This window comes from Cicer arietinum, chromosome 4, assembly GCF_000331145.2.
Source record: "Cicer arietinum cultivar CDC Frontier isolate Library 1 chromosome 4, Cicar.CDCFrontier_v2.0, whole genome shotgun sequence".
NCBI classification, from domain to species: domain Eukaryota; kingdom Viridiplantae; phylum Streptophyta; class Magnoliopsida; order Fabales; family Fabaceae; genus Cicer; species Cicer arietinum.
In genome coordinates, this window is record NC_021163.2 from 59,473,698 (window position 1) to 59,490,393 (window position 16,696).

Below are 16,696 nucleotides of genomic sequence, written 5' to 3' on the forward strand. Positions count from 1 at the left end.
ATTGTGATACGAATCTTGAAATACATTAAAGGTGCTCTAGGAAAAGGTCTAATTTATGAAAACAGAGGACATACTCAGATAGTTGGTTATTCAGATGTCGATTGGGCAGGCTCACCCATTGATAGGCGATCCACTTCTGGGTATTGTGTACTTGTTGGAGGAAACTTAATATCTTGGAAGAGTAAGAAACAAAGTGTAGTTGCAAGATCTAGCGCTGAAGCTGAATACAGGGCTATGGCATTAGTGACCTGTGAGCTCATTTGGTTGAAACAGTTACTCAAAGAGCTTCAATTTGAAGAGGCAACACAAATGACATTAATATGTGATAATCAAGCAGCATTGCACATTGCCTCTAATCCAGTTTTTCATGAGAGGACCAAGCATATTGAGATAGATTGTCACTTTGTAAGGGAGAAGATCGAATCAGGCGACATCACCACTAGTTTTGTTAATTCCAATGATCAATTGGCAGATGTATTCACTAAGTCTCTAAGAGGTCCTCGAATCAGTTATATATGTAACAAGCTTGGTGCATATGATTTATATGCTCCAGCTTGAGGGGGAGTGTTGAAAATATATTTATATTTATTACATATCATGTAAATAGGGATAATATCTCCCATATTTATTTTTGTATTTATTGCCTTGAGCCTATATAAAACAGACTCCGTTGTGTAGTTCAGACACACGGTTTCACCATATGTCTCTCTCATTTTCTCTTATTCAAAACAGACTTTATGATATACATATTTTTGGGTTATAGTAAATAATTTTTAATATAGTGTGCATATCAACAATTAGTATTTAATATCTAATTTGCATATTTCACATCCTATTTAACAATAAAAAAAATTCAACACTTATAGAGATATTATTCAACAATACGATGCATAATTGCACAGTTCTAATGTAATTTTAATGTCCTAGAGTACTGTACTATTCTTGGAATTATTCTTTGAATTACAAATAATAATTTAGAAACGAACTAAAATCTAATCAATTAATATAAACATAATAATTTGATGTATTGCTTAAGGAGAACACCCGATTTACAGAATCTTGATTGTACTAATAGAACGCTGCAATATTTATTAAAATTACATTAAAGTCTTGATTAAATATCACAATATTATTTTATCACAAAAAAAGTCATTTTAAATCCTAATCTAGTACACCCCTTTAGATTTTTACTTCTTATATTTGAAACTAAGGAAGTATTTGTTTTGAACAACTTCATCTCAGATAAATATTTTTTAAAATCAACCATTGAATTGAAAATTACTATCATATCTATAAATTTTGACACTAATTTAAAATCATTTATTTTGTCATCAAGATGCATCAAGATTAATGTTATATACAATTATATCAAAATGTGCTTCACTATTCATTTTGATTTAAACTCATTCAATTAAATACATTCATTTATTGAAGGTATTTTATAATTTCTATCAAACCCTCTCTCCCCAAATTCCTGTCTTTGGAATTACCAGTCTGAACATTGGTTACCTTTCAAAGGTCAACTTTGGAGCATTTCAATTTCAAAAGTCATGTCCATTTCCTCAATTGTTTCATATGCCGAAAACTCGAAAGTTTCAAAGTCTATCACTGAAATCCACTCTTCTTCTTATTAACGGTATACCTTTAGTACCCGTTTCTATTAGAGTTGATTGAAATTTTATATGTTGAAAATAGAAATAATCTCACATTGCTTAGTTTTGTAAAAGAAAATGGAGGACAAACCTATATATATGGCTCTAGTTCTTTATTACAAATTGCATCAGTTATACTCTTGTGTGAGATGTAGTTCAAATATTTTCTTTAGAGAGTGTGGGTGTACGGGGGAATGGGGAGTTTGAGAGAAATCTATGTGTTGTAATGACTTTCATATGATGTTATTCTCTGGTTGTCATTAGACAAAGGTCATGGTTTTTTCTCCGGTTTTAAAGTTTCCACTTCATATTTTTGTGTTTTGGTTGTGTTCTTTTAACTTCTCTGTGTGTTTTTTTCAACAATTTCTTGCTCACGACTCTTTTTGTCAGGACTTAGGATCAGTAGAATTAGTTAATAATAATAATAATAATAGTTAGTTGAGGTTGTTATAAGGCTATTTGTATAAATAGAGAACTTATGGAGTTAGAGAGGATCATCTTTGAATATTTGTAATTGTAAATAAAGTATTCTCTATTGTGAAGGGAGGTTAAACCCTTATTGGAGAGATTCTCTCTTTTTCTATCAGTTATCTTAATAAAAGTGTTCTCATTAGAACCCAATTTTTTGAATATTTGTAAGTCCTAACAATTGGATCAAAATTTGTTGATCGTGATTTTCCTATTTTTCAATGTGAGATATGCAAATTTGATTTTTTCAATGCAAAATTACAAACCAAGGAATTTGCGAAGGCTTATAGATTTTTAGAGTCCTAAAGGAACTAAGGATGATGGTGAAACTCCCATTGAAGTTGTACTATGATAGCAAGGCCGCAATAAGTATAGCCCACAATCCTTACCAGCATGAAAAGACAAAGCATATTGAAAATGCTTATCACTTCATAAAAGTATTATGATTTGAAGGCTTTTCATGCTGGTAAGGATTGTGGGCTATACTTATTGCGGCCTTGCTATCATAGTACAACTTCAATGGGAGTTTCACCATCATCTATGCACCAACATGAGGTGAAAGTGTAGAAGACCGGCCTTTGAAAATTTGATAAGCAAGTTGGGCATGTTAGATATCTATGCACCAACATGAGGTGAAAGTGTAGAAGATATTTGTTGAAGTTGTGGGATTTTAGAGAAAAGTAGAAGAGAAAATAATAAGGGTTTTAATATTATTGATAATAGCTTTATGTTAACTTGATTACAAAAGACTCAATACTAATCTCTATTTATAGAGAAACATAGACTCAATCCGAAATCAGGAATAAATCATAATAATATTGAGAGATATCTCTATGATTATAAATTGATCCTAAGAAATAACTCAAGATACTCTAATATAATATAATAGATATTATAAGATATTTTCTAAATTCTAACACTCCCCCTCAGGCTAAAGCTTACTAAGTTTTACCTTGTTACAAGAAAACAATGTTTTGCTCCGCAAAATAATAAAAAAAAGATGGAAAGGCAACTCAGAGATGCAGGTGAGGTCGGAGAAAATTGCTATAAATACAACCTAGTCAGATATCTGGAATGATCATCAACATGAGAGAAATTCATGGCAAGCAATTGAATAAAGCAAGGTTTGTCCTTCTAAAAAACTGCATTTGAAAGCTTCAAACCAATAATATCAAAGACTCAAAATATTTAAACTTGAAATTGCTTCAAGGAGAGAGAGACATGCTTCAGGGAGAGAAAGGCAAGGCCAATACATGTAGGACAAAGATGGGCCAGTGCATCAGGGACAAAATTGCCAAGTTGTATGCATGTGGCTCGAAAGAAAAAAACCTAAAACAGATCTGGAACAAGAAAGGAAAACTCAATCTAGACGACTGAAACGTTATGTCGGAAGGCACACAAACGCGCCTGAACTCGAGGCTGTTGGTGGCGGCGCGTGAGATGAACACGGCGGATCTTGGAGGCACATGAGCGTGAGTGGAGAAACTTTTGACCTAAAAAAATCTAGGTTGTGTAGATTGAGAGATTCCGCACACAATGGAAGTGGTTGTGTCGAAAAATGTTTCCAATAGTGACGGCAGGCAGCAGCAGACGGCGGCGGCAGATCAACTTGCATGAGAGATTAGCAGCGCCTATGACGGCTTTTGGCGACGCGCTTTCGAGCATGACCTGATCTGGAGATGACGACGCTGTTCATAGGAAAACTTGTCGAAAATAGTGGCAGTAACGAATTGAACGGAAAACAAGTGAAACGTGTCGGAATGTTGAAAAAGAGAAACTATGATTATATTCTCTAACTATTGGGAACTCGACAGCGGAATAGAGGCGGGATCATTCAAGGAGGATCGAAATAGGCTCTAGATACCATGTTGAAGTTGTGGGATTTTTTAGAAAATGAGAAGAGAAAATAATAAGGGTTTTAATATTATTGATAATAGTTTTATGCTAACTTGATTACAAAAGACTCAATACTAATCTCTATTTATAGAGAAACATAGACTCAATCCTAAATCAGAAATAAATCATAATAATATTGAGAGATATCTCTATGATTATAAATTGATCTTAGGAAATAACTCAAGATATTCTAATTTAATATAATAGATATTATATCATATTTTCTAAATTCTAACAATATTATTAGAATAATCCCTATTTGATGTTAAGATTATTTTATTTCATGTCTTTTTATGGTTGATTATATCACTCCTAAATTTAAAAAGTTGACACTATGTATTTGTCCTATAAAAAGAGTGTTCGCCCTAATGAAATTATCATCCAGTTTTGCCAAAATAATTTCAACAATAAGTTTTAATACATTGAAACTTAAAAGCTAAAACGTATATCAGTGAGTGAAACGAAACGTAGGACGTATATCAGTGGGTCAAATGCCAAAAACACGCATTGATCTCAAGAAAAAGAATACTATAAGGACCGATAAAGAATACATACTCTTAAGGATGGCTGTAAAATGTCCCGGGTATAAAACTGGCAAAAGACATACGGAAAGAGTCAAGAGGAAGATAACAGCAGATAATGCAACCCCTTTCTATTTAAGAATTGTGAAGATTCATACCTCGGAACGTTCTTGCTCAGAAACAGGGTCCCTTTGTTTGTATATATTACTAACTTGGCTCCAGTATGCCAGTAAAGGCTGTGATTTTGAACCTAAAATCCATTTACAAAATAAAAAATGACAAAATAAAACAAAACAACAGTAAACATCAAAATCTGAAGATTCAAGACTCAGATCTTACATGCATACACCAAATCCCAACTTTCACAGTACATCAATGCAGGAAAAGGCACTTAAAATTATATATATATATATATATTACATAATTAAAAACATAATACAAGGCTAAAAATATACATGACACTTCACTTGGTATTACAATTTAAAGAATTGACTTCTGAATTTATAAGAAAAAAGAATATGACAAGAATAGGAGGTTACCTGCAGCGGATTGAGCACTGGTAGGAACTTTTATTTCAGATATAACGATCTAGATACATGTTTAAAAAAAAGTCGGTATCCTTGGAAAGGAGATAAAGCTAATTTAGTGTATTTAAATGAGATGCTAAATGTGTGGTTGCCATCTATGGAATTGAATGACTGGGACGTTGTGTTTGCAGTCACAGCCTTTTTTTAAGAAAAACAGAAAGAGATTAATAGTGATCAGAAGATTTCAGAATTTCTGAAATCTTTTTCTTCAAACAACATTACTACATCATAAAATCTATTATTCACCTTATTTCGTCATTCATAACTTACTATTAACTCAATATTATGGTTAAGAACTAGGGTAAAATATATTTATTGAATTGAAATATGTTGACAATATATCAGATATATATACTAAATTACTATAAAACAAAATCCCTATTAATACTCTTATACAACTGAATCCCTATACTCGAGGGATATTATTAAATATAGAACAGAAACATATTTTTGACATTTTCCCTCAAACGGGTGAATAGGTGTTCTCCATTCTCAACTTGGATACAATTATTTCAAAGTTGTTGTTTAGCCCTTTAGTTAGAAGATCTACAAGGTTGCCTTGGGAGGGAGATATATGGAGTGCAAATTAAGGCCACTATTGAGTTTTTCTTCGATGAAATGTTTGTCGACTTCAATATGCTTGATTTTGACATGTTGCACTGGATTATGTGCTATACTAATAGCAGATTTATTATCACAATAGAGTTTCATTGGTTCATCCCACTTTCTCTTTAGGTCTTCCAAAATGATCTTCAATTATAGTAACTCGCATATCCCTTGTGTCATTACCCTAAATTATGCTTCAGAACTGGATCTAGATACCATACTTTGTTTCTTACTCTTCCAAATCACAAGATTCCCACAAAGGAAAGTGCAACATCCCGTGGTTGACCTTCTATCTACAATTGACCCTGCATAGTCAGCATCAGTATATGCTTCAAGATCCACATTTCCATTTCGTCTAAACAAGATTCCTCTTCCAGGGGTTCCTTTCAAATATTGCACGATTCTGAGTGCAGCTTGCAAGTGTACCTCCTTTGGTTGGTGCATGAATTGAATGACTAGGCTTACAGTAAAGGCAGCATCAAGTCTAGTATGCGACAGATATATGAGTCTTCCAACTAATCTTTGGTACATTCCTTGTCAACTACAAGGTCTTCTTCTGCATTTCCCAACTTTAAATTTGGATTGATTGATGTACTCGTTGAGTTGCATGTTGTCTTGTATGTTTCCTACATATGATTTGTGACATATTTTTGTTGAGATATGAAAATCTCTTTCTTAGAGTGAGCCACTTTAATTCCCAAGAAATACTTCAATTTTTCAATGGTTTCAATCTCAAATACTTTGGCTAGGTGTTGTCCTAACAATTGTTGCTCCTTTTCATCATCATCGGTCACTATAATGTCGTCCACATATACCAATGACACTGTTACTCCTCCTGACTCAAAGTGTTTGATAAAGAGGGTATGATTTCCTTGGCTTTGTTTGAAGCCTAGACCCACCGTGATTCTAGCAAACCTCCCAAACCACACTCGTAATGATTGTTTAAGCCCATATTGAACCATCTTTAGCTTACAAACAGTCTTGGCAGCTATATGCTCACTGTATCCAAGGCGTAAGTCCATATAAATCTCTTCTTCTAGATCTCCATGGAGGAAGGCATTTTTTACATAAAATTGGTGCAAGTTCCAACTATAACTAGCTACTAGAGATAATATCACCCTAAAAGTATTCGTTTTTGCAATTGGAGCAAATGTTTCCAAGTAATTCACTCCATACGTATGAGTAAATCCTTTAGCTATCAACCTTGTCTTATACCTCTCAATAGACTCATTAGCCTTGTACTTTAAAATGTACTCAATTGTATCCTATAGGTTTCTTTCCATTTGCAAGAGGGACCAAATCCTAAGTAAAATTCTTATCTAGTGCTTCTATTTCCAAGTTCAAGGCTTGTTTCCATTTCATGTCAAATAATGCTGCAGATAGAGAGGTAGGTATAGTGGTAGTGTTCAAGCTTTTGAAGAAAGCTTTATGGGTATATGAGAATTGTTCAAAGCATAGGTAGTTTGATAGAGGGTAGAGTGGCTTGTTGGTACATGCTCTAGTATTCTTCCTAAGGGAAAATGGGATTATGGAGGTCATCATAAGATGGTGACGTGTCTGTTTCTGATTCTAGTGCATGGAAAAATTCATAAATTGGATCACTAGAGTTTGAAGCATCAAGGAAAGTTACCTCATGTAAAGTCTGATTGGACTCTAAGATGTGAATAGATTCAGGAATGGCCTTTATTCTTCTTGTATATACCAGATTATTCTCATATCTTACATTAGCATCATCATTTCCATCTTTCTTAGAATCAATTTTAATCTTAATTTTTGGTTCTAGAATCAACTCATGAAGTAGAAGAGACTCATCTTCCTTACTTGAATTCTCCCACTGAAAATGAGTTTTACCAAAGTAATTTTCGAGTTCATGGAAGGTGACATCGCTAGAGACATAATTTTTGGGATGGTGGATGATAACATTTGTAGCTTTTTTGGGTGGAAGAGTACCCGATAAAGATACATTTTAAGACTCTATGATCAAGTTTTTTTCTATTATCACTATGGATATGGACAAACGACGCACACCCAAATATTGTAGGAGTAAGATTACTAGAGGTGGACACATTAAGGTATAACTAGGATAAGGCCTCCATAAGAGTTTTGAAGGCAAGGACACTAGAAGGCACACAATTTATGAGGAACGAGCTTGATGACTCTTCATCATATGCATATTTTTCATTGTTCTTAGTCTTATTTATATTTTATTCATTAGTTAATTTAAGAAGTTATTTAATATATTTTGTTGATTTTAGTTCTTTGATTTAATGAAATGTTTATTTTTTATTTCCTTGATTAAGTAGAGATTTTTCGTAATTTTGCGTTGTTACTTTGTTTTAGTGCAGTGCTGAATTTTGGTGAGAAATCAACATGAACTATGTGGAGTATTTCAGCCATATCTGGAGTTGTAGATGTCTAATTGGAGTCAAACCAAGTGCAAATGAAAGCTAAGATTCATAGCTACAACTTTCATGAAGACATCGAAGCCAAATTCAGACTCAAAAGAGGAGAAAAATACAGAAAACGTCAACCAGAAGAAGTTGTGCGCCTGAAGCGCAACAGTTGCGCCTGGGGCGCATTTCCGCACTAGTGACACTGTACCGGCGTGTCCGGAGCGCAAATCCTGCGCCTGAGGCGCGCGGCGCACATCAAAACTCATTAAAACGCGTTTTTATCACTTTTTAAGGATCTTTTTTACTATTGTGAAGTTTGGATACTTGTGCCCCAGCATAAAAACTCAAAGACGGCCGTTTCTAACACCATTGGAATAATTTTATCAAGAATCACTCATGAATCTTTCTTGTAATTCTTCTCTAATCTCTATCTTTTCTATCTCTGTCATGAGTAACTAAACCCTATTTGTTAGGGATGAGTGTTACAAGATGAAACCCTTATTTTTATGATTTGATTTCTAGTTATATGAATGAGTTTATTGAATTATTTTTCTCATCTCTGTACTTAATGTTTTTTATTGTTTGATCAACATTAAAACGTTCTACGATTCGTATTTTGAAACAGAAGTGGACTTTAAGAATGTTTAAGATGAGAAATTCATGAATATCACCAGTGCCCATGAGAAATTCTACGATTCGGTTGTATATCATGTTTGATCTAACTAGTGCCCATTTTTTCTTCCGGTGATCCCATTTTTTTGAATAATACCCTCTTTTTGACATAAAGAATTAAGACCATAATTAAAGTAATCTCTGGTATTATCATACCTAATCCTCTTAATACTTACTCCAAACTGATTTACTATCATAGAGAATAATTGTAGAAACATATATGTGACTTCAGATTTTTGGTATTATCAGATTGCAGAAACACATATCCTCTTCATCCCATAACCACTTGAAATTTTTTATTTCCCGTATCATTCTCGGTTTCAATATTAATCACTACTCCTTCTCCCGCCATGGATGAAAAACAAAAAAGAGCAAGTATCTAATCGAAAAAGGTGCGCTTCAAACGACCCGCGGACCGAAATGCTCCGATCTGAAAAGTAACCACCAAAAGCAGACAACGAATCTCCGATTTACAATCTGCAAAAAAAACGTGGCAAACAGCTGATTGGAGGGCAGCACGTGGGTTACACGTGCGGCAGAGTCGCCGGAGCAGTGGCAGCGGATCAGGCTTCGAATGGCGGTGATTTTCTGGGGTTTGGCTGATTTCTTTGAGGCGAGTCTGATGGTGTAGGCGGTGGTGCGATATGGTCAATGTATGGTGGTCAACAATCACCAGCAGTGGTGAGAGATGTCGAAAGTTGTGCTCACGGCAGTGATGGGTGGTTTTGGGACAATGAAGGCGGCAAACAGACTGCAATGAAGGCAGCACAGGCCACAATGACAGTGGCTAAAGTTTACCGCAATATAGACGGCTAGGGTTTATGCGGAAGCGAACCTTAAACCAAGAGCTCTGCATCTTAAGAATTAGGGTAAAATATATTTGTTGACAATACTTCAAATATATATACTAGATTACTATATAACTAAATCTCTATTAGTACTGATATTCAACCGAATCATATACTTCAGGGATATTTTTAATAATAAAACAAAACAGATTTTGACAATTATAAAGTTCTTCAAGAATTTGGATGTTTACCCGTGTATCAAGGTGAAACAAGTCAGCAATTAACTTCTGATGACGCTTTGGAAGGTATAAAGTATTACCACGGGCCTTAGTTAAAAAGATCTTGCATAAATTCATTAAAAATCATTACTAGTTAAGAATCAGCTGTAGCATCCTTGTTACTGAACATGTAAATAAAAAGATGTCCTTACTTCTGTATCTAATATTGCAGCAGTGACTGGCTCCCCAAACCAGCGTTTTAGTGAGTTCTCTGGAGGCAGGACTCTCCTGATAACAAGAACTAATGTTCATGCTTGAGGAAATCAAACTAGAATTGACACATTATTGAAAATTTTGAGCAAGGAGATTTGAGGAATAAAACTCCAAAGCACTTACTTAATATCAAGGGCGACCACCAACTGACTATGATGATCACAGAGCATACGGAAGGAATTCCATGTTTCCCATGAATCAACCTAGAAATCAGGATTAGAGGAGTGGCTGGAAATAAACTAGAGAAAAAGCAAATTAATGTTGAATCATTAGTGTCAAATGCTTAAATCTTCAAGACCGTCCACCATTGGATACTCAGATGAAAATCAACGGAATAGACCCAGATGAACACCGTATGAATCATTAGTGTCATGTCATGTTGAATATCAGATTATAAAAAACATTATTCAATAGCTTTCACTTTACGACAGCAAAGGTGTTTTTCATTCAGAAGAATGTAGTTTCAGGAAGAATATAAGTTAATTATGAAAATATAGCAAGAATTCCCCTTTTGAGAATAAATGTGAATGTGCAACCTCGACTAATAGCAAGATCGAAAAGAATAAGAAAGGATTAAAAAAAGCATAATTACTAACAACTAACAAGACACTTATCGCTTTATTTTAGCACTCTTACTCACCAAAGCATTGGATAATGGACGGTAGTCGTCATTGGACATCCCAACTGGAATCCTAAGCAACAACTTCATCGCACTCTTACTCATAAAAAGAAGTATAAGAAAGTTGAAATGACATTTGTGGAGCACAATAATCAGTCATAAAACTTGAAGTAAGAGTGTCACCTCCATGTTCTTAAGGCCCTGTAAGATTTGATTCACACACTTAGCATAGTTAGCACAAGAATTTCCATCAGGAGTTGGAAGAACGCAATGCTGCAGAACAATAAAAAAAAATTAGGAAAACGTTATGCAGCTCCCAATAAACGAAGAATTGTATTCGTTGGTGACTATAAAGCATGACACATGGCCGGATCAAGGCTTATGTCTATAAAGCAATGACTTTAGACCTCAACAGAAGTTAACTAAGTATTACCGCCTAATTTCTTTTTTATCTAATCTAATAATAATAAAGGTCTCTCATATTAAAAAAAAAAATAAAACAATGTATAACTTTCTTCCTGTACAAAAAAAAGTCCTCTCACTGAAAGCAAAACAATTTCTCTCAAAGTTTACTTTATGTCTCACTCACTCCTGGGCGACCACCCTGGCACGACAGAATATCATTACATGCAGTCTGGAAACAAATATGAATCAGTGATCCTCTTTCATTTGGTAATTTACACCCAAAATAAATTTTCTAACGTTCAAAGTCCTAATCAAACAATTACAGAAGTCCAATGCTTTCTTCCAAGGAAATTTAAAATGAAACATTCATGACTCCAGCAAGATAAGAAGTGGTTTCAAACTTAACCAATAAATGTGTAAAATTGCTCATTCCAACGAGTAATCAAAACCAAGGTCAAAAATACAGATATGAAATTTACTACAATTTGGTTCCGTCATCACACCTTAACAGAGAGATAGGAAGCCCATTCTATTTGTTGTTTCAGAATAGCTTCAGCATTCACCCTAACATTTTCATCTTCTGAATCCAAGTCTAACCATGTGGGACTAATTTTTGCTGAATAAATGCAATAAATCATATCAAAAGCATGACCTGGATTATCGAATCTGGCAACATCCTCAATAAAATTTATTAAAAAAATGAAGAAGGGGAAATTATTATTAATAATGGTGGCATTAATGGCCATTTTTAAAACTATCTCTTCGTGATAGGATTTGAACTTCGTCCTTAAGGTTACAAAGTCAAGCTCTAGAGTTGACACCATGTGGACCGTAAAAATGGATATTGACAAGACAAAAATATACTAGAAAAAACAAGAGATGATTCATGTTTGTAAACATCTATCTTAAAATTAAGTTTAAAGCCAATTTCAATTTTCAACCCAATACAAAAATTCAACTTATTTCACTTCCACTTAATTTTTATGAAATACAGCCAAACATGTGAAAACTAGGATAAAATCCCACCTATGGTGCCCAAAGACATGCAATGTAACAAATTCAGTTTAATTCTTGAGACAAAATAAAACATTACAATATTATCAAGATTAAAGGAAAATAATCAAGTTGACATCAATTTGCATAATAGATTGATTACTACCAAAAGGATTTTTCTGGAAGGATGTTGATGGTATCCTTTGTGCAGTACATAAAATTTAAAATGTTCTTATCTAACACCTAATAAATTTAAAATACAATTTTTTTTGTGGAACTTCAAAGATACAGTTGTGTGATTTTGTTAGACCTTAAATAAATACCATCTAAACTCCTAAGTAGCTTTATAACTTTAAGAAACTAACAGACAACAAACTAGCACACCGAGAAATGTAAAATGAGCATTATTCATTACAGTTCTCATTTTCTCTGTTTACAAGGAGTGAGAGATCTTTATCAAGTAAAATAATAATGGATGAATCATGAAACTATCAAAGTAGTAACAATTTTAAATTATGAAAATTTTGAAATTCATACCAAAAAAAGGAGTAACTCATACCAAATACAAGACCAGCCCATTGACCGTAGGTAACGCCCGTGTTTACCCCAGCATATGGCAGAAGCTGTCGATTGAGGGTAAGAGCTTTATCCTTGTTTGGCGCATAACCTGTATACATCTGAAATTTCAAGAGGCCAACGTCATTTTCCAATTCAGTATAATTCATTCGAATTTAATTTATATACACCGTCAGTGTAGAGAACTTTTACACTGTCAATCAATCATAATCATCGGATCATTAAAAATGTTTAACTCTTATTATAACTGCTGTTAAAGTCATAGACATGATTGATTGTGATGCAGTGTAATTTGTTTTACACTAACAACATGAAAATTAAACTCAATTCATTCATTCCTTTTTTTCAGAACATTTTGTAAGCAAAAAAAGTATATAGTCTTAACATTGGATTTAATTTATATATAGCAAATTAAACTCCTTAACATTAACAACTCAAATTTTCAACAAATAAAAATCACATTAACATCTAAAGAAGAAAACATAATTTGTCTTCAAATTAAAGTTAAACACCTCAGAATCCTATGAGATTGAAATGTAAACTGCATAATCAATCATCTCAACTAAAACCTAAATTTCATGCAAATGAATATGAAGAAAAATAAAATGGAAAGACGAACCAGAGGACAAAAAAGGAAATCGAAGTCTCCATGACGGACATTGATATCAAGAGCACGTTTAACGTCGAAGGAGAACGGTACCTCTATACCGCACAATTGCGCAAATCTATTATCTAGTGCATGTCCGAGAGGCATTTTCACAAACCTTCACTTGCAAATGTGTGAAAAACGGAAAACGAAAGATGGAGAGAGCACAAGAAAAGAATCAGAGAAAGAAAAGAAAGAGAGTTGAAAGTGTGAAATTGCGAACGAGATACTCTCAAGATTCAGGGTCTAACGAACTCGTGATTGAATGAAGCGGGAACGAAGAGTAACTAACCGTCGTTCTTTTACCGTTACAAGTTACAACAAACTACTTGAATCGGTTACGGGTTGTAAGAGCGCTTTCCATTCCAGCTCAGCTTCTAGAATCTTTTTCTTTTCTTTTTGGTAGAAAAAGCTTCTAAAGTCTTCTAAGAGCGACCGTACCATGGACTTTGCATATACGTGGAAGGAGGAAACCATCATATTGCAGTATTTTCAGATAAATCGATGAGATCATGAATAATAAGGTTTAATTTTCAAATTGTCTCTTGGAAAAAGTTTTATTGAGTTGGTAAATCAAGCTCACATAATGCAAAAGTAAAATATTATTCACCACCAAATGGTTATGATTTATTAGAAGTGTAAAAAAAATTATATTGATATGTATATAAATTAAATTTTTTATCATAATTATTTATTTGATTGGTTATAATTTGTATTGTGTAAAAAAAATCACATAAAAAAATGCATGAAAATTAAACACTTTATCAAATGTGTAAAGCTAAATTGTCAAATTGATTCATATATAGGCCCAAATATATATAATTGTTTTTGTCCAAATTTCTTTACCATTTTTTCTGTATAAAAAAAATTGTCAAATTAGTTCATAAATTTAATCATGTACTACTAATTAGGACATTATATTAAATAATTTACTTTCTTTCAAACAAAAAATATTTAATATTCACTTTCAATTTGAATTTTAAACAACTCACTATCACTTGATTACTAAAATTAACATCAAATTTGCATTTTCATCTTTATATTTAACCACTTACTATTAGAAGCATCGATATGAGCATTGTTTGACAGAATCAATAATATTTTTTAAATATTCATAAATTTAGAAACTTTGGTTGAACGCATCATACAAAGTATAGATTAATTATATGGTTTATTTTAAGTGTGTAGGTAACTCAACAATTTGAACTAAAGGTTAAAAAGTTGGAGATTTATCGCATAAAGAAAACAAATACTTACATAACTAATTACCTTTTTTTATTAAATATGTATAGTTAAATTGTCAAATTAACAACTTATTATCAATGAGATTCTTATATTTAGTATCTTATTCTCATTTGATATTTGCATGTAAATACTTACTATCAATTTCATCCCTCATGTTAATATCAAATTTGCAATATGATCTTTATATTTAATTACTTATGTTTTCCAGAATCATGTGTTTTTGAAATATTCATAATCTTATAAACCTATTTGAGAGTCTTCACAACAAAAAAACAAGGATTTTGTGAGGGCCAAAAGCCCTCACAAAGGGGAAGAAGCAGCCACAAAGGGGGAATTTGTGGCGGCCTTAGACAGCCACAAATACGGTGGTCACAAACATTTGTGGCGGCCACAAAGTTTGAAAAGTACGTTGCCTTTTGTGAGGGCAAAAGCCGTCACAAACGTCTGCCTTTGTGAGGGCATAGGCCGCCACAAAAGACAAATTGATTTTAGAAAGTTAAGCCTTTGTGAGGGCCCAGACCGCCACAAATGCTTCCCTTTGTGAGGGTTTAGGACGCCACAAAGGATCATCCAAATTAAAAAATTAATATTTTGTGAGGGCTTAGGCTGCCACAAAATATTAAGTATATTAAAAAATTAATTTTTTAAATTCGAAATTAATACTTTATTATAATATTATATATAATAAATTAATATGAATATAAATTGAAAATTTAAATTTAAATTTAAATTAAATTTAAAATATAATATCAATATAAAATAAATTTAATATATAATAAACTAATCTGAATATAAATTAAATATTTAAATTAAAAATACAATATTACAATTTAATTATCATTTAAATTAAATTTAAAATATAATATTTAAATTAAAATTATAATTAAAGATTAATTTAAATTAAAAATAAATTAAAAATAAATTTAAATTAAATTTAAATTTAAAAATTAAAATAAATATTATATATAAAAACATAATATCAATAATAATTAAAGTAATTACTACCAATCCAAATAAATTAAAATCAATAAAGTAATATAGTTTTTAAAAAAAATAGTTATATTAAAATCAATAAATTTTACTTTATATGTCAATTAGGGGAGCATTAATTAATTTGCAAACAATATAATAAATTAGTATCAAGACTAGCATAATTATATAAACTGATATAAAATTTTAAATGATGTTTTTTTAATAATCAAGACTAACAAAAAATATCAAGACTAACAATCAACAAATTATATTAATATGTATCAAGACTTATAACAAAAAATAATAATATCATCAATTTTAATAATGTTTTTTTAAAAAATAGTTATATTAAAATCAATAAGTTTTACATGTGTTTGAAACTTTTATTTATCATATATTATGTTAACAACATAATTTCTATTTTTTTATAAATAAATCTATAATAACACATATTACTAATCTATATTTTAAAAATAATATAAATATATTTATAATATCACATATATATTTACTAATCTAAATTTAAAATATATAAAATACTAACTTGATGTCGGGTAGTGTCTGACTTGAAGCTTTCACGTACAGAGCTTAGAACACTTCGAAGTAATTAACAACCACTTTCAAAATAAAAATTCAATAATATTAATTACATAAATAACTTCAAATCAAAAATAAAATTAAAAATAAAAAACTAAATATATAATATAATATAAACTTACCAAAATTGAAGCAACGTTGGAGGAATATTTTTTGTAGAGAGAAGGTGGAGAGAAAATTTAGAAGGGGGGTTTAGAGAGAAGTTAGAAGTGAAAAATGATGAGAGGAATAGAGTAATATATATAGGATTTGGTTGATCCTTTATGGCGGCCAAAGCAGCCACAAAGTGTAACAGGTATAAAACTTTGTGGCAGCCTAGGCAGCCAAAAAATGCCAGGTAACTTTATTCTTTTGTGGCGGCCTTTGCAGCCACAAAATGCAAAGGCTCACGCTTTTGTGGCGGCCTTTGCAGCCACAAAGTGTAACGTCCCTTCAGGCATTTGTGACGGCCTTTACCTTCACAAAATTTAGATTTTGTGGCTGAAAAAGCCCTCACAAAAATCTTAAAAATTTAGGTGGATTTTGTGGCTGTCTAAGCCCTCACAAAATCACAACGTTGGATTTTGTGA

The 16,696-nt window shown here is 32.2% G+C and overlaps 1 protein-coding gene across 17 annotated transcripts in view; it reads right to left on the bottom strand.

The window, feature by feature from the left end:
* Positions 1-13,821, bottom strand: part of LOC101494797 (protein arginine N-methyltransferase 1.5-like) — a 27,300-nt gene extending 13,479 nt beyond the window's left edge. Inside the window, exons 1-12 of one of the 17 annotated variants that reach the window (XM_027334001.2) lie at positions 13,606-13,820; positions 13,368-13,431; positions 12,651-12,768; positions 11,602-11,714; positions 10,877-10,966; positions 10,715-10,789; positions 10,198-10,277; positions 10,014-10,089; positions 9,835-9,924; positions 5,077-5,125; positions 4,696-4,787; positions 4,572-4,607 (exon numbers count right to left, since the gene is read on the bottom strand). In XM_027334001.2, the coding sequence (XP_027189802.1) occupies positions 4,572-4,607; positions 4,696-4,787; positions 5,077-5,125; positions 9,835-9,924; positions 10,014-10,089; positions 10,198-10,277; positions 10,715-10,789; positions 10,877-10,966; positions 11,602-11,714; positions 12,651-12,768; positions 13,368-13,421 (873 nt within the window). In that variant the 5' untranslated portion in view covers positions 13,422-13,431; positions 13,606-13,820. Of the gene's footprint in view, positions 1-4,571; positions 4,608-4,695; positions 4,788-5,076; positions 5,126-9,834; positions 9,925-10,013; positions 10,103-10,197; positions 10,278-10,714; positions 10,967-11,601; positions 11,715-12,650; positions 12,769-13,286 lie in introns of those variants that run through there. The other 16 variants (XM_004498549.4, XR_012162739.1, XM_004498551.4 and 13 more) reach the window with 16 other exon arrangements.
* Positions 13,822-16,696: the final 2,875 nt, after the last annotated feature.